The following is a 24,853-nucleotide window of genomic DNA, read 5'->3' on the forward strand; positions in this document are numbered from 1 at the left end:
AGGTGTCTATGCCAGAATTGGGAGAAAAACAGTGGCCCAGAGGATAATATCAAGGCCCAGCTAGGTTGAGGAGGGTGTCTACTTGGGGTTTAGGTAAGCAGGGTGTGGTAACCAGTATTCTAATAGGCCTTGGTATTAGTCTCCTAGGGAAACTCTAGCAAAGTATCACAAACTGTGAGGCTTAAAATGACACATGTTATACTCCTGGAGGCCTGAAGTCCAAAATCGAGGTTGTCAGAGTTGTTTTTTTCTGCCTGCTCTGAGGGAACAACTTTCCCTTACTTCTCTCCCAGCTTCTGGTGGTTGCCAACAGTATTTGGCTTTCCTTGGCTTGTGGCAGCATAACTCCAATCTTTGACTCTGTCTTCACATGATCATCTTCTCTGTCTCTGTCTCCTGTGTCCAAATCTCCCTCTTTTTCCTTTTATAAAGGAAACAAGTTATTTCCTTTATTTCCTTATTTCCTTCTTTTATAAAGACACAAGTTATTGGAGTTAGGGCCTACCTGAAATCCAGGATGATTTCATCTTGATATCCTTAATTAATTATACCTGCAAAGACTCTATTTCCAAATAAGGCCACCTTCTGAGGTTCAAGGTGGACGTGATTTTTTGGGGAGTAATAATATTCAACTTGTAGCATCCCTCAAGACTTCTACCCCCTAGTAATTTAACAGCTTCGTGAGACAGCTGAGCAGAGAATCTATCTATGCCATGCCTGGATTTATGACCTACAGAAATAATGAATTAATAGATAGGTGTTATTTTAAGCCACAAAGATTGTGGTAATTTGTTACTTAATAATAGAAAACTAATAAAGAGAGTATCTGCAAAGGAAGGCTGCCTGATGCAAAGTATAGAAATGTTAGTGGGATGTAGAGGAAGGCATCCTCAAGGAAGATATCCCAACTTGGGGTGTTGGAATTCAAGTGGAGGTAGGAGGGCGTTTACACAAAAGGGAGGCTCAGCACAGGGTATCATAGCCAAGATGGATGCAGGGGGCATCAGTGTAGGAGCATAGCACTGGTGACTTGTCATAGCCTAGCCAGAATGGAGTGGTATCAATATTAGAGGGAGGTAGCCCAGTACAGAATACTGCAATCTATGCTGAATGAGGAGGATGTCCACATGGGATGGCAGACCGATTCTGGTTGTCAGAACCTGAGCTAGGTGAAGAATGTATCTGCATAAGAGGTGGCTCAGTACTAGGAGAGAGAGCTTAAGATGGGTGAGGGCATCCATGGAAAAGAAAAGCCCAGTTTGATTGTCATAGAGCAGGCTGAGTGAGGAAAGTGCTTTGATGATGGTACTGCCTGGGTTGGGGTATCAGAGCCAAGTGGATAGAAGACAGTATTCACATGGAGAAGCACACTTACGTGGGGTGCCAGAGTTAAGCCCATTAAGGAAAGTGCCCATGTTAGAGAGAGAGTAACCTGATACTACATGTTGGAGCCCAAGTAGGTGAAGAGGGCTTTCATGTGGTGAGAGCTCAGAACAGGGGGTTGGAACAAGAATGGGATGAAAAGGGCATCCATATGAGGGTTGAGGATTCCAGTGCTGAGTGTTGGAACCTAAGTGGGATAAACAGGAAATTTGTTCAGGGGATGAGAAGCAGTGGTGACAGATTATGTCAGAGGAATTGACTAAATAAGAAAATATTGTGAGTATAATGGGAGACATAATCTTATTACCAGAGAAGTGAGTTTAAATGAAAAGTAGGGGTGCTTGGGTGACTCAGTCAGTTGAGCATTCAGCTTTTGAGCTCAGGTCATGGTGTCACAGGTCTTGAGTTCAAGCCCCACATCAAGCTCCACAATGACAGCAAGGAGCCTGCTTGGGATTCTCTCTCTTTCTGTCTCTGCCCCTCCCTCATGTGTGCTCTTATCCTCTTTCTCAAAATAAATAAACAAATAAATAAATAAATAAATAAAATATGAAAAGGAAAAATTGGAATGAACTTTATAATGTTGAAATTGAATTGGAGATGTTGATGTAAATTCCTGGTTTTTACTATCTACATAGATGTAGAAATAACTATAAATGTAAATGTCTATAAATATATACACACACTTGCATATATTTACCAACTCTGTCCACTGTGAGGATCTGAAAACTACTTCCAATAATAATGACATACCAAATGTGCAGATTTTGGTCTCTAAATAATATTACCATTAAAAGGAAATAGGATTCCGGAGGGAAATGGCTGACTCCAAACCTGGGAGATAAAAAGTAGAAGATGAGCCTGGAGCTAGTTGTTTTATGTCAAAAAGTAAGGAACATCTCAAAGAATGAGAAGACATAACAAAAAGACAAGTAAGTCATTTTGAAGGGGCTACAACTCTCCAAATCTGGGATATTTGGAGCATCAAAATTAATGATAGCAATGGATGATAGTGCACAGAATAAAAACTAGGAAGCCAGGAGTCCATAGTGATATGCATACATAAATGAATAAATTAGCAGTTTGAAGAGGAACAGCTTACCTAGTCTAAAAGTATTTCCTCATAAAATGTTTATTTTTTTTAATTTATTAATTTTAAAATTTACATGCAAGTTAGTTAACATATGGTGCAATAACGATTTCAGGAATAGAATCCAGGGATTCATAACCTACATATAACATCCAGTACACATCCCAAGTGTCCTCCTAATGCCTCTTGCCCATTTAGCCCATCCCCCCACAAACACGTCTCTAGTAACCATAGTTTCTTCTCTGTATTTAAGAGTCTCTTATGGTTTGTCCCCTCCCTGTTTTTATATTATTTTTTATTCCCTTCCCTTATGTTCATCTGTTTGTATTTTAAATTCCACATGTGAGTGAAATCATGGTATTTGTTTTTCTCTGACTGACGTATTTCACTTAGGATAATACACTCTAGTTGCATCCATATTGTGCAAATGGCAAGATTTCATTCATTTTCATCGCCAAGTAATGTTCCATTGTACATATATACCACATCTTCTCTATCCATTCATCAGTTGATGGACATTTTGGGCTCTTTCCATACTTTGGCTCTTGTTGATAGTGCTGCTACAAACATTGGATGCATGTGCCCTTTTGAAACAGCACTCCTGTATCCTTTGGATAAATACCCACTAGAGCAATTTCTGGGTTGTAATGTAGTTCTATTTTTAATTGTTTGAGGAACCTCCATACTCTTTTGCAGGGTGACTTCACCAGTTTGCATTTCCACCAGCAGTGCAAAAGAGTTCTTCTTTCTCGACATCCTTGCCAACATCTGTTGTTTCCTGGGTTGTTAATTTTAGCCATTATGACAGGTGTGAAGTGGTATCTCACTCTGGTTTCGATTTGTATCTCCCTGATGGTGAGCTATATTGAGGATTTTTACATGTGTCTGCTAGTCATTTAGATGTCTTCTTTGGAAAAGTGTCCATTCTTGTCTTTTGACCATTTCTTCACTGGATTATTTGTTTTTTGGGTGTTGAGTTTGATAAGTTCCTTATAGATTTTAGGATACTAACCCTTTATCAGATATGTCATTTGCAAATATCTTGTCCCATTCATCAGTTGCCTTTTGGTTTTGATGATTCTTTCCTTCACCATGCATAAGCTTTTTATCTTGATGAGGTCCCAATAGTTCATTTCTGCTGTTGTTTCCCTTGCCTCTGAGACATGGCAGATAAGAAATTGCTGCAGCAAAGGTCAAAGAGGTTGTTGCCTGTTTTCTCCTCTAGATTTTTTTCCTGGGATTTTGATTAAATTATATTGAATTTATGGATCAATATGAGGGTAATTTATTCATAAACTATATGGTGTCTTTCAGTGTATGAACATGAATTAACTCTCTGCTTTTTATTTTATTTTATTTTATTTTAAATATAATTTATTGTCAAATTGGTTTCCATACAACACCCAGTGCTCATCCCAAAAAATGCCCTCCTCCATGCCCATCACCCACTTTTCCCTCTCCCCAACTGCCCACCAACCCTCAGTTTGTTCTCAGTATTTAAGAGTCTCTTATGGTTTGCCTCCCTCCCTCTCTGTAACTTTTTTTTCCCCTTCTCTTCCTCTATGGTCTTCTGTTAAGTTTCTCAAGATCCACATATGAGTGAAAACATATGGTATCTGTCTTTCTCTGACTGATTTATTTCACTTAGCATGATACCCTTCAGTTCCATCCACGTTGCTGCAAATGGTCAGATTTCATTCTTTCCCATTGCCAAGTAGTATTCCATTGTATATATAAACCACATTTTCTTTATCCATTTGTCAGTTGATGGACATTTGGGCTTTTTCCGTAATTTGACTATTGTTGAAAATGCTGCTATAAACATTGGGGTACAGGTGCCCCTATGCATCAGCACTTCTGTATCCCTTGGGTAAATTCTTAGCAGTGCTATTGCTGGGTCCTGGGTAGATCTATTTTTAATTTTTTGAGGAACCTCCACACTGTTTTCCAGAGCAGCTGCACCAATTTGCATTCTCACCAACAGTACTAGAGGGTTCATATTTCTCCACATCCTCATCAGCATCTTTAGTCTCCTGATTTGTTCATTTTAGCCACTCTGACCAGCATGAGATGATATCTCAGTGTAGTTTTGGTTTGTATTTCCCTGATGAGGAGTGATGTAGAGCATCTTTTCATGTGTCTGCAGGCCATCTGGATGTCTTCTTTGGAACGGTGTCTATTTACGTCTTCTGCCCATTTCTTCACTGGGTTATTTGTTACTTGGGTATGGTGTTTGGAGAGTTCTTTATAGATTTTAGATACTAGCCCTTTATCCGATATGTCATTTACAAATATCTTTTCCCATTCCATTGGTTGCCTTTTAGTTTTGTTGATTGTTTCCTTTGCAGTGCAGAAGCTTTTTATCTTGATGAGGTCCCGATAGTTCATTTTTGCTTTTAATTCCCTTGCCTTTGGAGATATGTCAGGTACGAAATTGCTGCGGCTGAGGTCAGAGAGGTTTTTTCCTGATTTCTCCTCTAGGGTTTTGATGGTTTCCTGTCACACATTCAGGTCCTTTATCCATTTTGAGTTTATTTTTGTGAATGGTGTAAAAAAGTGGTCTAGTTTCATTTTTCCGCATGCTGCTGTCCAGTTCTCCAGGCACCATTTGTTAAAGAGACTGTCTTTTTTTCCATTGGATACTCTTTCCTACCTTTTCAAAGATTAGCTGGCCATACATTTGTGGGTCCAATTCTAGGGTCTCTATTCTATTCCATTGGCTTATGTGTCTGTTTTCGTGTCAATACCATACTGTCTTGATGACTACAGCTTTGTAGTAGAGGCTAAAGTCTGGGATCGTGATGCCTCCCACTTTGCTTTTCTTCTTCAATGTTACTTTGGCTTTTCAGGAATTTTTGCATTTCCATACAAATTTGAGGATTGATTGTTCTAGTTTTGAGAGGAATGCTAGTGAAAATTTGATTGGGATTGGATTGAATGTGTAGATTGCTTTGGGTACTATTGACATTTTAACAATATTTATTCTTCCAATCCATGAGCATCGAATATTTTTCCATTTCTTTGTGTCTTCTTCAATTTCCTTTATAAGCTTTCTATAGTTTTCAGCATACAGATCTTTTACACCTTTGGTTAGGTTTATTCCTAGACATTTTATGGTTCTTGGTGCAATTGTGAATGGGATCAGTTTCTTTATTTCTCCGTTGCTTCATTATTGGTGTATAAAAATGCAACAGATTTCTGTACATTGATTTTGTACCCTGCAACTTTGCTGAATTCATGTATCAGTTCTAGCAGACTTTTGGTGGGGTCTGTCAGGTTTTCTATGTAGAGTATCATGTCGTCTGCAAAAAGTGAAAGTTTGCCTTCATCCTTGCCAATTTTGATGCCTCTGATTTCCTTTTGTTGTCTGATTGCTGATGCTAGGACTTCCAACACTATGTTAAACAACAGTGGTGAGAATGGATATCCCTGTCCTGTGCTTAATCTCAGGGGGAAAGCTCTCAGTTTTTCCCCATTGAGGATGATATTAGCTGTGGGCTTTTCATATATGGCTTTTATGATGTTTAAGTATGTTCCTTCTATCCCAACTTTCTTGAGAGTTTTCATTAAGAAACGATGATATATATGGTGTCAAATGCTTTTTTCTGCATCTATTGACAGGATCGTATGGTTCTTTTCTTTTATTAATTGGTATATCACATTGATTGATTTGTGTATGTTGAACAAGCCCTGTAGCCCAGGAATGATCCCACTTGATCATGGTGAATAATAATTCTTTTTATATGCTGTTGAATTCGATTTGCTAGTATCTTGTTGAGAATTTTTGCGCCCATATTCATCAGGGATATTGGCCTGTAGTTCTCTCTTTTTTCTGGGTGTGTGTCTGGTTTGGGAATCAAAGTAATGCTGGCTTCATAGAATGAGTCCAGAAGTTTTCCTTCCCTTTCTGTTTTTTGGAACAGCTTGAGAAGGATAAGTATTAACTCTGCTTTAAATGTCTGGTAGAATTCCCCAGGGAAGACATATGGTCCAGGACTCTTATTTGGAGATTTTTTGATAACTGATTCAATTTATTCACTAATTATGGGTCTGTTCAAAATTTCTATTTCTTCCTGTTTGAGTTTTGGTAGTGTGTGGGTGTTTAAGAATTTGTCCATTTCTTCCAGGTTGTCCAGTTTGTTGGCATATAATTTTTCATAGTATTCCCTGATAATTGCTTGTATCTCTGAGGGGTTGGTTGTAATAAATCCATTTTCATTCACGATTTTATCTATTTGGGTCCTCTCTCTTTTCTTTTTGAGAAGCCTGGCTGGAGGCTTATCAATTTTGTTTATTTTTTCAAAAAAAACAACTCTTGGTTTCATTGATCTGTTCTACTGTTTTTTGGATTCTATATTGTTTATTTTTGCTCTGATCTTTATTATTTCTCTTCTGCTGGGTTTGGGGTGTCTTTGCTGCTCTACTTCTATTTCCATTAGGTGTGCTGTTAGATTTTGTATTTATAAGTTTTCTTATTTCTTGAGATAGGCCTGGATTGCAATGTGTTTTCCTCTTAGGACTGACTTTGCTGCATCCCGAAAAGTTTGGATTGTTGTGTTTAATTTTCATTTGTTTCCATATATATTTTAATTTCTTCTCTAATTTCCTGGTTGATGCATTCATTCTTTAGTAAGATGTTCTTTAATCTCCATGCTTTTGGAGGGTTTCCAGACTTTTTCCTGTGGTTGATTTAAACTTTCATAGCATTGTGATCTGAAAGTGTGCATGGTATGATCCCAATTCTTTTATATTTATTGAGGGCATTTTGTGACCCAGTATTTGATCTATCTTGGAGAATTTTCCATGTGCACTCGAGAAGAAAGTATATTCTGCTGCTTTGGGATGTAGAATTCTAAATATATCCGTCAAGTCCATCTGGTCCAATGTATCATTCAGGGCCATTGTTTCCTTACTGATTCTCTGTCTAGATGACCTGTCCATTGTTGTAAGTGGAGTATTAAAGTCCTCTGCAATTCCCACATTCTTATCAGTAAGATCGCTTATGTTTATGATTAACTGTTTTATATATTTGGGTGCTATCTAATTTGGTTCATAGACATTTATAATTGTTAGCTCTTCCTGATGGATAGACTCTGTATTATTACATAATGCCCTTCTCCATCTCTTTTTACAGCCTTTAATTTAAAGTCTAGTTTGTTTGATATAACTTCCAGTAGCATGATAGATGGTTTTCCATCCCCTCACTTTCAATCTGAAGGTGTCCTCAGATCTAAAATGAGTCTCTTGTAGACAGAAAATAGATGGGTCTTGTTTTTTTATCCATTCTGATACCCTGTGTCTTTTGATTGGAGCATTTAGTCCATTTACATTCAGTGTTATTATTGAAAGATATAGGTTTAGAGTCATTGTGTTATCTGTAGGTTTCATGCTCGTAGTGATGTCTCTGCTACTTTGTGGTCCTTGCAACATTTCACTCACAGAGTCCCACTTAGGATCTCTTGTAGGGCTGTTTTAGTGGTGATGAATTCCTTCAGTTTTTGTTTGTTTGAGAAAACCGTTATCTCTCATTCTATTCTGAATGACAGACTTGCTGAATAAAGGATTCTTGGCTGCATATTTTTCCTGTTCATCACATCGAAGATTTCCTGCCATTCCTTTCTGGCCTGACATGTTTCAGTAGATACGCCTGCTACTAACTTTATATGTCTACATTTGTATGTTAAGGCCTGTTTATCCCCAGATGCTCTCAGAATTCTCTCTTTATCCTTGTATTTTTCCAGTTTCACTGTGATATGTCATGCAGAAGATCGATTCAAGTTACATCTGAAGGGAATTCTCTGTGCCTTTTGGATTTCAATGTCTGTGTCCTTCCCAAGATTGGGGAAGTTCTCAGCTATGACTTGTTCAAGTATGCCTTCTACCCCTTTCTCTCTCTCTTCTTTCTCTTCTGGAACTTCTATGGTACAAATAATGTTCTGTTTTATTGCATCACTTAGTTCTCTATTTCTTCCTTCTTGATCCTGGATTTTTTTTATCTCTTTTTTTCAGCTTCCTCTTTTTCCACAATTTGATCTTCTAATTCACCTATTCTCTCCTCTGCCTCTTCAATCCATGCTGTGGCCACCTCCATTTTATTTTGCACCTCATTGATAACATTTCTTAATTCGTCATAACTATTTTTTAGTTCCTTAGTCTCTTCAGCAATAGATTGCTATCTTCTATGCCTTTTTCAAGCCCAGTGATTAATCTTATGACTATTATTCTAAATTCTTGCTTAGTTACATTGCTTATATCTGTTTTGATCAATTATTTAGCTGTCACTTCTTCCTGGAATTTCTTTTGAGGAGAATTCTTCTGTTTCATAGTTTTGGCTAGGTTTCTCTCCTTAAAAATCTTGTTATGTGCTCTGCACTTGCAAGCACTACTGTATTAATGTGGGGGTCATACACCATCCGGGTCCTGGCCCTTCAGGAGGTGTATTTTGGAGAGTGTTATTTCCTCTATGTTGTTGTGACTTTGGTTATTTTATTTCTCTACTTGTAGTGATGTTTTGGACCCTCCACGAGGTGTGCTTTGATTTGTTCCTTGAAATAGCTGTGGAAAGGAAAACAGAAAAACAGGAAACAAAACACACACACAGACAAAACAGACCAAAAAAAACCACACACAAACAAAACAAAACCAAACAATCCAAAAGCAAAAAAACCAGAAACACCAGCTATAAGTAAAGAACAGAGTGGAGGTGGTGCTGATGGAAGAGCACATACAAAGAGAAAAATGACAGGGGTGGGGACAAAGAGAAAAAAAAACATTAACCAGACAGAGAGACTTAATGGTTTAATCTAGAGAGAGAGAAAGAAAATAAATAAGGAGGTGGGGAAAAGGAAATGAAGATATGGTTACCCAGACATAGAAACTATGTGGCTTGATTATTCCAGATATACAGAAAGTAAAGAAGGAGGTGTAGAACATGTATCAAGAGAATGGATTAAATATGTCTGCTTAAACCAACAACCAGAGTAACCAGCCTAGAGGAGGGAAGAGATAAGAAGGGGAATAAGAAGGGAGAATATATCTAAGTAACTAGAATTGTCCTGGAATTAATCCACACTGTGCAGCAGTGCTGGTCTGGAGGATGGAGCCGTCAGGGTCCACAGCATCTATCCCGCTCGAGTAGGTACAGAGTTACCCAGCAGGGAGAGGCATGATTTGGTGTATGCTGTTCCCACATCCACTGTGGGCCCCGAGGACCAATCCCTGAGGCCCCACCTCAGGTGGTGGTGGGGGAATGGCGATCCCCCAGTCTCTTCTCCACGGACCTGGTGGACTCCACTTTAGTTGTCTTCATTGTGCTGCTGCGAGATTACAACCTGAACCGAAGTCAGACACTCAACTGATAGAGCCAGCCAGGCACCCCTCTTGAGGGTTTTTATGAAGAAAGGATGCTTTATTTTGTCAAATGCTTTCTCTGCATCTATTGAGAGGACCATGTGCTTATTATTTCTTTTATTAATGTGATGTATCACATTGATTGATTTGTGGATATTGAACTAGCCCTATATGCCAGGAATAAATCCCACTTGATCGTGGTGAATAATTCTTTTAATGTATTGTTGGATCCGGTTGGCTAGTATCTTGTTGAGAAATCATGCATCCATGTTCATCAGAGAAATTGACCTGCAGTTCTTCTTTTAGTGGGGTCTTTGGTTTTGGAATCAAGGTAATGCTGGCCTTGTAGAATGAGCTTGGAAGTTTTCCTTCAGTTTCTATTTTTTGGAACAGCTTCAAAAGAATACGTGTTATGGGGCACCTGGGTGGCTCAGTTGGTTAAGCCTCCGACTTCAGCTCAGGTCATGCTCTTGCTGTTCATGAATTTGAGCCCTGCATTGGGCCCTGGGCTGACAGCTCAGAGCCTGGAGCCTGCTTTGGATTCTGTGTCTCTCTCTCTCTGCCCCTCCCCCACTTGCACTCCACATCTCTCTCTCTCTCTTAAAAGTGAATAAACATTTTAAAAAATTTTAAAAAAGAATAGGTGTTAATTCTTCTTTAAATGTTTGGTAGAATTGCCCTTGAAAGCCATCTGGCCCTGGACTCTTGTGTTTTGGGACATTTTTGATTACTGATTCAATATCTTTACTGGTTACGGGTCTGATCAAATTTTCTTTCTTCCTGTTTCAGTTTTGGTCGTTTATGTTTCTAGGAATTTGCCCATTTCTTCCAGATTGCCCAATTTATTGGCATACAATTACTCATAATATTTTCTTATTATTGTTTGTATTTCTGCAATGTTGGTTGTGTTGTCTCCTCTTTCATTCGTGATTTTATTTATTTGCATCCATTCCTTTTTCTTTTTGATAAAACTGGCTAGGAGTTTATCCATTTTGTTAATTCTTTCAAAGAACCCAGTTCTGGTTTCATTGATCTGTTCTACTGTTTTCTTTTGTTTTTTTTTTTTTTTTTTTGATATCACCGATTTCTGCTCTAATTTTTATTATTTCCCATCTTCTGCTGGTTTTGGTCTTTATTTGCTGTTCTTTTTCCAGCTCTTTAAGGTGTTAGGTTAAGTTGTATATCTGAGACTTTTCTTCCTTCTTTAGGAAGGCCTAGATTGCTTTATACTTCCCTCTTATGGCCCCCTTTGCTGCATCCCAGAGGTTTTGGGCTGTCATGTTTTCATTTTCACTGGCTTCCGTGTACTTTTTAATTTTGTCTTTAATTTCTTGTTAATCCATTCATTCTTTACTAGGATGTTCTTTAATCTCCAAGTATTCATGATCTTTCCAAATTTTTTCTTGTGATTGATTTCAAGTTTCATAGCATCATGGTCTGAAAATATGATCTCAATCTTGTACTTGTTGGGGCTGATTTGTCTCCCAATGTGTGATCTATTCTGGAGAATGTTTCATGTGCAATCCAGAAGAATATGTATTCTGCTGTTTTAGGATGAATGTTCTGAATATATCTGTTATTTCCAGTTCAGTATGTCATTCAAAGCCAATGTTTCCTTGTTGATTTTCTGATTAGATGATCTGTCCATTGTTGTAAGTGAGGTGTTGAATACCCCTACGATTATGGTATTATTATCAATGAGTTTCTTTATGTTTGTGATTAACTGATTTAAATATTTGGGTACTATATGTTGGGAGAATAAATGTTTACAATTGTTAGATCTTGGTGGATAGACTGCTTAATTATGATATAATGCCCTTCTTCATCTCTTGTTACAGTCTTTATTTTAAAATCTAGCTTGTCTAAAACAGACACAAAGACCAATGGAATGGAATAGAGAACCCAGAATTGGACCCACAAATGTATGGCCAACTAATCTTTAAAGCAAGCAAGAGTATCCAATGGAAAAAAGACAGTCTCTTTAACAAATGGTGCCTGGAGAACTGGGCAGCAACATGCAGAAGAATGAAACTAGACCACTTTCTTACACCATACACAAAAATAAACTCAAAATGGATGAAAAACCTAAATGTGAGACAGGAAGCCATCAAAATCCTAGAGGAGAAAACAGGAAAAAGCCTCTTTGACCTCAGCCGCAGCAATTTCTTGCTTGACACATCTCCAAAGGCAAGGGAATTAAAAGCAAAAATGAACTATTGGAACCACATCAAGATAAAAAGCTTCTGTACTGCAAAGGAAACAATCAGCAAAACTAAAGGTCAACTGACAGAATGGGAAAAGATATTTGTAAATGACATATCAGATAAAGGGTTAGTATCCAAAATCTATAAAGAACTTACCAAATTCAACACCCAAAAAACAAATAATCCAGTGAAGAAATGGGCAGAAGACATGAATAGACACTTTTCCAAGGAAGACATCCAGATGGCCTACAGACACATGAAAAGATGCTCAACATCACTCATCATCAGGGAAATACAAATCAGAACTACACTGAGATACCACTCACACCAGTCAGAGTGGCTAAAATGAACAAATCAGGAAACAATAGATGCTGGAGAGGATGTGGAGAAACGGGAATCCTTTTGCACTACTGGTGGGAATGCAAACTGGCACAGCCATTCTGGAAAACAGTGTGGAGGTTCCTCAAAAAAAAAAAAAAAAAAACTACCCTATCACCCAGCAATAGCACTGCTAGGAATTTATCCAAAGGATAAGGAGTGCTGGTTCATAGTGGTACATGTACCCCAGGGTTTACAGCAGTGCTTTCAACAATAGCCAAATTATGGAATGAGCCTAAATGTCCAGCAGCTGATGAGTAGACATAGAAGAAGTGATTTATATATATAACGGAATACTACTTGGCAATGAGAAAGAATGAAATTATGCCCTTTGCAGCAACATGAATGGAACTGGAGAGTATTATGCTAAGTGAAATAAGTCAGTCAGAGAAAGATATCATATGTTTTTACTCTATGGGAAACTTGAGAAACTTAATGGAAGACCATGGGTGAAGGGAAGGGGAAAAAATGGCTACAAAGAGAGAGGGAGGGAGGCAAACCATAAGAGACTCTTAAATACAGAGAACAAACTGAGGGTTAGTGTGGGCAGTGGGAGAGAAGGGAAATAGGTGATGGGCATTGAGGAGGGCACTTGTTGGGATTAGCACTGTGTGTTGTATGTAAGCAATGAATCATGGGAATCTACCCCAAAACCAAGGGCACACTTTATACATTGTATGTTAGCCAATTTGACAATAAATTATATTAAAAAAATAAAATCTAGTTTGTCTGATATAAGTATGGCTACTCCAGCTTTCTTTTCATGACCATTAGCATGATAGTTCTCCATCCTCTTACTTTCAATCTGAAAGTGTCTTTAGGTCTAAAGTGGGCCTCTTGTAAACAGTATATAGATGGATCTTGTTTTCTTATCCATTCTGATACCCTATGTCTTTTGATCAGAGTGTTTAGTCCATTGACAGAGTGAGTTCTGAAAGGTATGAATTTAGTGCCATTAAGTTGCCTGTAGAGTTGGAGTTTCTGATGGTGTTTCTAGACTTTGTTGGTTTGGGTCTTTTTTGTTTTGTTTCTTCTTTTCTCCCCTCAGAGTCTCCCTTAAAATTTCTTGAAGGGTTGGTTTAGTGGTCATGAACTCCTTTAGTTTCTGTTTGTGAAGCTCTTTATCTCTCTTTCTATTTTGAATGACAGCCTTGCTGGATAAAGAATTCTTGACTGCATATTTTTCCAGTTCAGCAGGTTGAATATATCCTGCCACTCCTTTCTGGCCTGCTGAGTTTCTGTGGATAGGCCTGCTGCAAACCTGATCTGTCTTACCTTATAGGTTAAAGACTATTTTTCCCTTGTTGCTTTCATAATTCTTTCCTTGTCTGTGTATTTTATGAATTTGACTATGATATGCCTTGCTGATGGTCAGTTTTAGATGAATCTAATGGGAGTTTCCTGTGCTTGAATTTTGATGTCTGTGTCTTTTCCCAGTTTAGGAAAGTTTTCCACTATAATTTGTTCACCTAAACCTTCCACCCCCTTTTCTCTCTCTTCGTCTTTGGGGACTCCTATGATTCAGATGTTATTCCTTTTTAATAAGTGACTAATTTCTCTAATTATTGTATTGTGCTCTTTTGCCTTAGTTTCCCTCTTTTTCTCTTCTTCATTATTCTCCATAATTTTCTCTTCTATATCATTTTTTCTCTGCTTTGCTTTGTCCATCCCTGCACCATGGCATCCATTCAAGATTGCATCTTGGTTATAGCATTTTTAACTTTGTCCTGACTAGATTTTCCTTCTTTTATCTCTGAAGAAAGGGATTCTATGTGTTTTTCAACCCCAGCTAGTATTCATGGTTTTAAACTCTAGTTTAGACATCTCGCTTCTATCTGTGTTGAATAAGCCCTTAGCTCTCATTTCTTCCTGTTCTATCTTTTGGGGTTAATTTCTTCATTTCATCACTTTGGAGGAAGAAAAATAATAAGAAAATAATAATAATATAATAAAATAAAAATGAAGAATTAAAAAATTATGAACAACACAAAAAATCAAATAAAGAAACCTGTATGGTAGATGTGTTTTGGTCTGGTTGTTGAACAAAACTTGATAGAACAGAGAAAAAAGGGAAAGAACAGAAAGAAAAGAAAAAAAAGGGAAAAAAGTTAAGAAAAAAGGCAAAAAAGGTAAGAAAAAGTTTAAAAATTATAAAAAGTGTATATAATAAAATAGAATAAGATGAAATGCAGAAAGTGAAATAGAATAAAAAGATTTATAAAAAGAAAATATAGTAAAAAGAATTTGAAAACTTAAAAAAGAAAATAAAAATAAAATTTTCTCTTTCTGTATCCAAGAAAAAGAAAAGAAAGGAGAAAAAAAAAACAATTTAAACAAAGACAGAAGCAAAAACAAAAAACAACAAACTAACCCAAATAGGTGCACCAGCAAACAGAATGAAACCCAAATGAAGTTACATCCAATTTCCCCTAGAACTCAAACTATGAAGCACTCTATAGTCTGTACACTAAGCAGGAAGAGTGACTTGTGCTGGTCTTCTAGTGCGATGTACTTGGAGGGCACAGATGGGTGGAGCTTGGTGTAATGGCTCCATTCTCCACCTGGTGGCACTGTCTTGCTTACTGGGATGGATCTGTCTGGCACGTGTATGTTCGCATGTATGTGTGTGCATGGGAGGGGTGGTAATGGGTTCATCCAACTTCCTAGTGTCTGGCACAGGAAATTTGTGCTCTCATTGATCTGCAGTCAAGCACCCGTACCCTGTGTCCAAGCCATCAGTTTGCCTGGTGGCACCTCCCTCCCGAATTTTATCTCAGATGGGGCTATGTTTCCAAACTCCTTACTTCAGAGAACCTTGTGGCTTGGACCCACAACAGCTGGGTCCTGGTTTGCCCCAGGATAGGTTCATGTGGTTACCCAGTGGCAGAGATTCAGAGATTATGACAAATCATAACACATAGCCAGCTCCAGGTTTCACCACACTCTGGCACCTTTGTCCCACTACCAGCAAACATGGCAGCTCTCCAGTTTCCAATGGAACTTTTGCCTGTGGGGAGGCCATATGGCCTCTACCAAATGCACTCCAAGCAGGGGAACCGCTTCTCCCTGTGTGATGCACAGACTCCTCATACCTCACTGCCTGCTCCTGAGGATTCAGTCCTCACCAGAGCACGGCCAGGTATTGAGCTTCAGAATTTCTGACTCTGGGCTTCACTCTTTATAGAACCCTAATGGTAATTGAAATCTTCTCCTTTTTCCCTATCAATGGTTTTAGGGAATATATTTCTTGTTCAGTTCCTTGTGAGTGTTTCCACTCTTTCTCTTTCTCTCCTGCTACTTTCAGGAGGAGTGCTTTTCCTGCATGATCCCAGTGTGCTGCACTCTCCCTCTCTCTCTTTCTCTGTCCTCTCTCCAAAAACAGCTCCCTGCTCTCTGCAGCTTTTTCTCCTCCAGTTCACCTCTCTGCACTGTATGCTTGCTGAGTTCTTTGGCTCAACTTATGCATATTATTGTGTTAATTCTAAGATCAATTTCCTAGGTGTGCAAAATGGTTTGGTATTGATCTAGTTGTGCTTCAGGAAAGAGACAAGCTGAGAATTTCTATACTGCTTCGCCATCTTGGAAATCCTCACTCATAAAATACTTATTAAACAAAACAAAAAAGGGTAACTTTTCTGGTAGAATCCCCTAGACAGCACCTTAAATCAAATGATCAAAAAGAACACCATCATTAGTGGGTCAGATTGAATTTCAAATTAGTTGAGAAGTGTTACAGCATTGCTTCCCTAGTATTCTTGCCCAAATTGCATAACTTGGATCTAATCATGACAAGATATCAAATTAAGGAACATCCTACAAAGTAAATGACCTATAATCTTCAAAAGAGTAAAGGTCAATAAAGTTAGGAAAGACTGAAGAACAATTCCAGCTTGAAGAAGGCTAAAAGACATGACAACTAAAGGCAACACAATGGCGCCTGGGTGGCTCAGTTGGTTAGGCATCCGACTTCGGCTCAGGTCATGATCTTGCAGTTCATGAGTTTGAGCCCCATGTCTGTGCTGACAGCTCAGAGCCTGGAGCCTGCTTCAGATTCTGTGTCTCCCTCTCTCTCTGCTCCTCCCCTCCTGGTGCTCTCTCTCTCTCTCTGTCTTTCAAAAATAAATGTTAAAAAAATTTAAAGGCAACACAAAATCCTGATATGGATTCTTTTTCTGTAAAAAAGATTCTTGGAACAAACTGGAAAAATTTGATTGGGATCTGAGAATTAGATGGTAGTTTATGTCAATTTTAGTTCCCTGATCTTTGTATTGTGGTTATGAAGGAAAATATCCTTCTTCATTGAAATTACAAACTAGTGTACTCATGGGTGATAGGGTATCATGTAGGCAACTTACTCTGATATTGTTCAAGAATAAGTATTTTAGGGGCGCCTGGGTGGCGCAGTCGGTTAAGCGTCCGACTTCAGCCAGGTCACGATCTCGCGGTCCGTGAGTTCGAGCCCCGCGTCAGGCTCTGGGCTGATGGCTCAGAGCCTGTAGCCTGTTTCCGATTCTGTGTCTCCCTCTCTCTCTGCCCCTCCCCCGTTCATGCTCTGTCTCTCTCTGTCCCAAAAATAAATAAACGTTGAAAAAATAAATAAATAAAAAAAGAATAAGTATTTTATACTACTTTCAACTTTTATTTAAGCCTAAGATTTTGTTTTTTAAATTAGAAACTCTGTAGTCTAGCTAGTCTGCCCATTTCCTAATACCAGCTCCACCATTTATGAGCCAAATTCTATGTATTGCATTTTATTTTATTTTATTTTATTTTATATGAAATTAATTGTCAAATTGGTTTCCATACAACACCCAGTGCTCATCCCAACAGGTGCCCTCCTCAATACCCATCACCTGCCCTCCCCTCCCTCCCACCCCCCATCAGCCCTCAGTTTGTTCTCAGTTTTTAAGAGTCTCTTATGGTTTGGCTCCCTCCCTGTCTAATTTTTTTTTTTACTCTTTCCCCTCCCCCATGGTCTTCTGTTAAGGTTCTCAGGATCCACATAAGAGTGAAAACATATAGTATCTGTCTTTCTCTGTATGACTTGTTTCACTTAGCATAACACTCTCCAGTTCCATCCATGTTGCTACAAAAGGCCATATTTCATTCTTTCTCATTGCCATGTAGTATTCCATTGTGTATATAAACCACAATTTCTTTATCCATTCGTCAGTTGGTGAACATTTAGGCTCTTTCCATAATTTGGCTATTGTTGTATTGCATTTTAATTATTTATAAGAGATAGGTTTGTTACAGGATTAAATGAGATAATACAAGTAAGACTTCAAAAAAACCCAAAGAATTATAATTGATATTAACAAATATTTAACTATTTAAAAAATTAGGGAGGAAAGGACAGGGAAAGAAAAGACAATGTAAATTGTAAACAAATAGCAAAGGGTAGACCTAAACTCAGTGATATCAAATATAAATGAGTTAAACATTCAAATTAAAAAAGCATAGATTGCCAGACTGATTGGAAAGAGAGCCCAACTGTATGTGTCTAAAAGAAACTAACTTTAAATATAAAGACACAAATAAATTAAAAGTAAATGGATAGAAAAAAATATACCAAGTAAGTATCACAAAAATGGGGGGCGCCTGGGTGGCGCAGTCGGTTAAGTGTCCGACTTCAGCCAGGTCACGATCTTGCGGTCCGTGAGTTCGAGCCCCGCGTCAGGCTCAGGGCTGATGGCTCAGAGCCTGGAGCCTGTTTCGGATTCTGTGTCTCCCTCTCTCTCTGCCCTTCCCCCGTTCATGCTCTGTCTCTCTCTGTCCCCAAAATAAATAAACGTTGAAAAAAAAAATTAAAAAAAAAAAAAGTATCACAAAAATGGACTATATTAATATCACACAATTAGACTTCAAGACAAAGTGTACAACCCCAAATAAGAAGGACCTTATTGGAAAGATAAAATAGTCAGTCATTAAGTAGACTTAATAATCATAGATATATATGCATCTGATACTGGAGCTTCAAAATCTATGAAGCAAAATTTGAAAGAACTGAGGGGAGAAATAGACAAATCTATAGTCAGTTGGAGATTTTTATCATTCTTCTTGGTAATTGGAAGAACTGGACAAAAATTACTAAGGACAAAGAAGATTTGACCTGATTGATAGTTCTTCAAGTCTGTACCCAACACTTGCAAAAGTTACATTTTTTGCAAGTGTATATGGAATGTTCTCCCAGTGGGGGCATGAAATAAGAATCACCTTCAAAAGATTGAATATTACAGAGTATATTCTCTGACCACAACGACTTAGAAATTAGTAACAATATGATGTCTAGAAAAGCCTAAATATTTAGAAATTAAACCATACTACACTGTATGTTGATTAACTTGAATTTAAATTAAAAACAACAACAACAAAGCAAAACATTATAACTCCAAATAACACATAGAAAGGTTGAAGAAGAGCACAAGTGAAAACTAAAAATTATCCAACCACTTTGGAAAACTTTTTGGTGGTTTCTTATATACATATATACTATTGTCTCCTTTTTTTCCATAACATATACACTGTTCTATCGCCCAGCAATTCCAATCCTAAGATTTTGTCCTAGAGAAATGTCAACAATTTGTCTATAAAACAAGATGTACATGAATATTCATGGCAGCTTTATTTATAATAAATCCAAACTGGAAACAACCCAAATGTTCATCAACCTGAGACAGGAGGAAAAAAAATTAGTATATTCATGCCATAAATATTACTCAGCAATGAAAAAGAATGAACTGCTGATCATATAACATGGGAAAACCTCAAAAACATTATGTAAGCTTAAAAATTAAAACAGTAGAGTATGTATTGTATTTTTCTATGCACATGACATTGAAAAACAGACAAAACTAATCTATGGTGATAGAAATCAGAAAAGTGGTTCCCTATGGGACCAGAAGGGGTGTCTAGGGAATTTTCTGAAGTGATAGAAGTGTTTTATGTCTTGATTGTGATGTTGTTATACAGGTATATTCACTTGTCAAAACTCATAAAATTGTACACTTAGATGTATGTGTCTCACTGTGTGTAAATTTTAACTCATTTTTGAAAAGATATTTTTCCATATATTCCTAAAATTCATGTTCTACTGAGATAATCAGTCATGAATAAGATAAGTGATATCCTTAAATTTCAAATATGTTGCTTCTGGAATTAAAAGAATAATATAAATATTAATAAAACCACCTCAGTGAATAGAGGTAGAAGAGGATCTCATAAAGCATGTATCATTTGAAATGGATCTTGAAGGTTGTGTAGCAGTTTTTCAGGTGAATGGTGGGAGGTCATTCTATGCAGACAGAATGCATTGTGCAAAGGCACATGACATTGACTATAGAGTGTAAGCTAAAGATGGAAAGGAGGGGTTCAAGGACAAATTGCAATGGGCATTTTGGAGTAAGCTGAAGCATTGGGCTTCCATAACACAAACCTATAGAGGTTTTAAAGCAATGGAATGATATGATTAATGTGTCTTTTAGTAGTATGTAGGATATCCTGGAATAGGAAGAAATTGATGCCAATGTCCTGGACTCTCAATGCCTTTTGAATGAAATTGCTCTGAGCATATCCCCTGCTTGAGTGTGTATTTTAGTTATCTGTCAAATGATGATCAGGACTGTACACTGAATGACCCTAAAGGTTTTCTCTGGGTTTCCTTGCAATGAGCTACCTGCAACTAGTGCTTCTCCATAGTGGTAGCATCTAAACATGCCTCACTTCTGACATGGTACCCAAATGCTATAAGCTTGGGAGAGCAACTTCCCAAAGTAACTGGTGACCAATTCCAGACTGTTTCTCCCTTATTTACAAGGACACTACCATACTTTCCCTATAAAAAGGAAGAGTAATAGGGGGGTAGGATCCCACTTTCTAAAGCACAAAAATGGTACATCAAAATAGCCCAAATATATCTCTCTTCAGGATGAGATCTTGTTGGTGTGTTTCAGAAGTCTCTTTGTCCAAAAATATTTCAAACTCTACACACCTGATTGGACCAGGGGTAGGTCAACCCATACGTTGTTCACTAGCTGACAATTCATAGCCTAGAGTAACAAGGTGATTTGTATCATTGACATTCTTCCTTTTGGGGCAATGAAATAGGGAGTACTAAAAGGTACTTGACCATTTAGCAGCAGGAGCAGTTTTTGGAAGAGTGTCAAAAAATGAGTGTCAAAAAGTGCAAACCCAAGCCAAGTATAATAGAAGCTAAGAAGGAGCTGAAAAAAGGAGAATGGGCCAATGTGCAGAGAGAATGGAGACCCCAGGAAAGGGAAAGTAAGAGTACTCAGCCTCCATAGCTGTCTTAGGGTTTTTTTTTGGGGGGGGGGGCGAGGTTACATGGAGGAATTCCAAATTAACTTTAAAGTCCCATAGATTATTTCTATCATTTTTCCACTAGCCTATTCCCTTGGACATTTTCCTTTAAGTTACATGAGTAGAATTCTGTTCTTTACTCTTTGTAAGCCTTTAGGATGCTATGGTAGCTATTGTTTTGGGTTTCCTGAAAAGCTTTCCACCACTCTTACCTTGTAGTAAAAGAGTCTGATCCCTGGCCACAGGGAAGAAAGGTGGACATGTCAAATAGGCTTTTAGAAATATAAGACTGAAACTGGAGTGAGAGTTTGGGCTGGAAAGAGATCATCATCATATAGATAAAAACAAGGAAGTAATTTTTTTTCTATTAGTTTTTATTTTAATTCTAGTTAGTTAACATACAATGTTATCTTAGTTTCAGATGTACAATATAGTGAATCAATACTTCCATATATCACCATATGTTCATGATGACAGGTGCACACCTTAATCCCCATCACCTATTTAACCCATCCCCCTACACACCTCCCCTCTGGTAACTATCAATTTGTTCTCTATAATTAAGAGTCTGTTTCTTGATTTTTTTCCCTCTCTCTCTGTCTTATTTTTCCCTTTGTTTATTTGTTTTGTTTCTTAAATTCTACATGAGTGGAATTATATGGTATTCATTTTCTCTGACTGACTTATTTTGTTTAGCATTATACTCTCTTGCTCCATCCATGTCATTGCAAATGGCAACATTTCATTCTTTTTTATGGCTGAATAATATTCCAGTGTGTGTGTGTGTGTGTGTGTGTGTGTGTGTGTGTAATCACCTCTTTATCCATTCGTCAATTAATGGATATGTGGGCTGCTTCCATGTCTTGGCTATTGTAAATAATGCTGCTATAAACATAGGGGTGCATGTATCCCTTTGAATTAGTGTTCTTGTATTCTTTGGGCAAAAAACCCAGTAGTGCAATTAATAGATCATAAGGTAGTTCTATTTTTAACTTTTTGAGGAACCTCCATACTGTTTTCCACAGTGGCTGCACCAGTTTGCAGTGCAAAAGGGTTCCCCTTTCTCTGTATCCTTACCAACATCTGTTGTTTCTTGTTTCTTTGTTGTTTCTTGTATTTTTGATTTTAGCCATCCTGACAGGTATAAGTTGATGCCTCATTATAGTTTGGATTTGCATTTCCCTAATGATGAGTGATGTTGAGCATCTTTCATGTACTGTTGGCCATCTGGATGTCTTCTTTGGAGAAATGTCTGTTCATGTCTTCTGCTCACTTTTAATTGGATTATTTGTGTGTGTGTTGAGTTTTATAACTTCTCTATATATTTGGATACTAACTCTTTATCGAATATGTCATTTGCAAATGCCTTCTCCCATTCTGTATGTTGCCTTTTAATTTTGGTGATTGTTTCCTTTGCTGTGCAGAAACTTTTTATTTTGATATAGTCTCAATGGTTTATTTTTGCTTTTGTTTCCCTTGCTTCAGGGGACATAACTAGAAAAAAGTTACTACAGCCAATGTCAAAGAGGTTACTGCCTGTGTTCTAGGACTTTTAGGGCTTCATGTCTCACATTTAGGTCTTTCATCCATTTTGAATTTATTTTTGTGTATAGTGTAAAAAAGTGGTCCAGTTTCATTCTTTTGCATGTTGCTATCCAGTTTTCCCAATACCATTTGGTGAAGAGACTGTCATTTTCCCATTGGATATTCTTTCCTGCTTTGTCAAAGATTAATTGACCATATAACTGTGGTTTATTTCTGGATTTTCTATTCTGTAGTATTGATCTGTGTGTCTTTTTTTTGTACCAGTACCATACTGTTTTGACTACTATAGCTTCAAGTAATACAACTTGAAGCCCAGAATTGTGCTGCCTCCAGCTTTGCTTTTCTTTTTTAAGTTTCTTTGGCTATTCAAGTTTTTTTGTTGGTTTCATATAAATTTTAGGATTGTTTGTTCTAGCTCTCTGAAAAAAAAATGCTGTTTGAATTTTGATAGGGATTGCATTAAATGTACAGATTGCTTTGTATTGCGAAGTAAGGTTTTTAAGTTTATTTTGAGAAAGCGAGAGAGAGAGAGAGAGAGAGAGAAAATTCTAAGAAGGCTCTATGCTGACAGCATAGATGTGGGGCTCGACCTCACAAACCATGAAATCATGACCTGAGCCAAAATCAAGAGCCCCACGCTTCACCAAATGAGCCACCCAGGTGCTCCCCGAAGGGAAGTAATTTTTATAGAAAACTTCCAACGTATTAGGTACTGGCACATTATATATATCAATACCAATTAATTTTGATACATCCAAGGATGTATTGACAGAGGAGGGAACTGAGGTTTAAAGAGTTTAAAGTGGCTTAGCCACTGTCATGCAATGGGTAGGGGTCAGAGTGATCAGTCTACAAAGCCCATGCCCCTCCATCAACCCTGGGGTGCCTCCCAGTTTATGGGAGTTCAGGAGGTCTATCTTCTAGGAAGATATTAATGATGAGATCAAGACTTGGAATTCTGGGGCACTCCAGCTCTTGAGAAGAGGAGCTAGCCAAAGAAAAGGGAAAGACCCACCATGGTGCTATGGGTGTGGGTGAGTACTTTGAAAAGCAAAAGGGTGTTCAGCCGTCAAATGGTTCAAAAACATCAGGAAGGATGAGGAGTGAATTGGATCTGGTAATTAGAAGCTCAAGTGTGACCTTGGTGAAAACCAATTCTGCTGGTGCTGAAAGTAGAAGCCAAGTTTAAAATTTTTTTTTTAATGTTTATTTATTATTGAGAAACAGAGAGAGACTGAGCATGAGCATGGGAGGGGCAGAGAGAAGGGGAGACACAGAATCTGAAGTAGGCTTCAGGCTCTAAGCTGTCTGCACAGAGCCGGACCAGGGGCTCCAACTCACAAATCCTCACAAACCTGAGATCATGACCTGAGCTGGAAGTCAGACGCTTAACTGATTTAGCCACCAGGAGCCCCAGTATAAGCCAGGTTTTAATGAGCACACAAGTTCATAAGAATTGAGGGAGTGAGGAGTGTCAGTAGACCGTATTGAGTATGGGCTGTGACAACAAGGTTAGGAGCCAATAGTGATGTCATACCTCAGAATTTGGAGTTCCAAGGAGGAGCAGGCATGAGGGATTAGCAGTGGATAGAGCAGGATAGAGTGGGCGCCTTTTGAAATAGGAACTAAGGAGGTAAGAAAGGAGTCATAATTGGTAGGTCTGTGCATGTGTGAGAAATTTGGGCAGTTTATACGGTTGAAAGTGAAATCTACAAAAGTAAAAATAAAGGATCAGCTGCAGCACATATTGGAAATCCCTGTAAGCTTACAAATTCCTAATTTGTTATCCCTCTTTTACAGATTCGGTACTTCAGGTTCAGTAACTTGATCAAAATCAAATTGCAAAGACCAACTCATGACCGCGAAGTTCTTAACCTAGGTTGAAGTCAGCAGTAACTCGACCTCGCCAGCGGCCGGCGGCCCGGGACACGGCTGGAACTACACTTCCCAGTGTGCCAAGCTGGGCGGGGCGCGAGCGGGGAGGGCGCAGGCTCCTTCCCAGAAGCAAAAGCGGAAACAAAAGAGTCTCGCCGGCGTCCCCTCCCGCACACTCGCGCACACTCGCTCTCGGGCGCACTCGGAGCAGGCACCGGCTGCCGGAGCGAGTTGGCGAGCAGCGAGCCGGGGACCTGCAGGGTTGATCCAGCCGAGCGGAGAGCGAACAGAGCCCACGACGACCCTACGTCCCCGAACCCTGCAGCCGCCCCCAACCGGCCGGTGTCCCCGCCGCCCTCCCTGACCCATGGCGCTGAAGAGGATTCAGAAAGTGAGTGCGGAGGCCAGGCCTGGAGCGGCGGGGTGCGCTTCGGCTCCCTGTCCACACTCACCCGGGCGATGGTCCCGAAAGACGCGCTGAGAGGGCACGAGATGGGAGGGTGGGCGGGGATCCGGCCAGAGATGCCGGCCCGGCCAGAGGGCACTGGATAGGTGAGGTGGGAGCAGGGGCAGGTCCCCGGTGGCCGGAGGTGCTTGGAGGCGGGGGCCCCGCTGCGGGCTCGCGCAGGACCTGAGCCGGGAGCCCTAGGGTGGAGATCCTTCTCGGGCTTCAGACCTTCCCGAAATCTGTGCTTCACGGTCACGACTG

The 24,853-nt window shown here is 38.9% G+C and overlaps 1 protein-coding gene across 4 annotated transcripts in view; it reads left to right on the plus strand.

Annotated features, from left to right (window-relative positions):
- The first annotated feature begins 24,286 nt into the window (after positions 1-24,286).
- UBE2D1 (ubiquitin conjugating enzyme E2 D1) overlaps positions 24,287-24,853 on the plus strand; it is a 30,100-nt gene continuing 29,533 nt past the window's right edge. For all 4 annotated transcript variants that reach the window (XM_047825552.1, XM_047825550.1, XM_047825553.1 and 1 more), the window contains exon 1: positions 24,287-24,535. In XM_047825552.1, the coding sequence (XP_047681508.1) occupies positions 24,512-24,535 (24 nt within the window). In that variant the 5' untranslated portion in view covers positions 24,287-24,511. The remainder of the gene's footprint in view (positions 24,536-24,853) is intronic.

This window comes from Prionailurus viverrinus, chromosome D2 (genome assembly GCF_022837055.1).
Source record: "Prionailurus viverrinus isolate Anna chromosome D2, UM_Priviv_1.0, whole genome shotgun sequence".
NCBI lineage: Eukaryota > Metazoa > Chordata > Mammalia > Carnivora > Felidae > Prionailurus > Prionailurus viverrinus.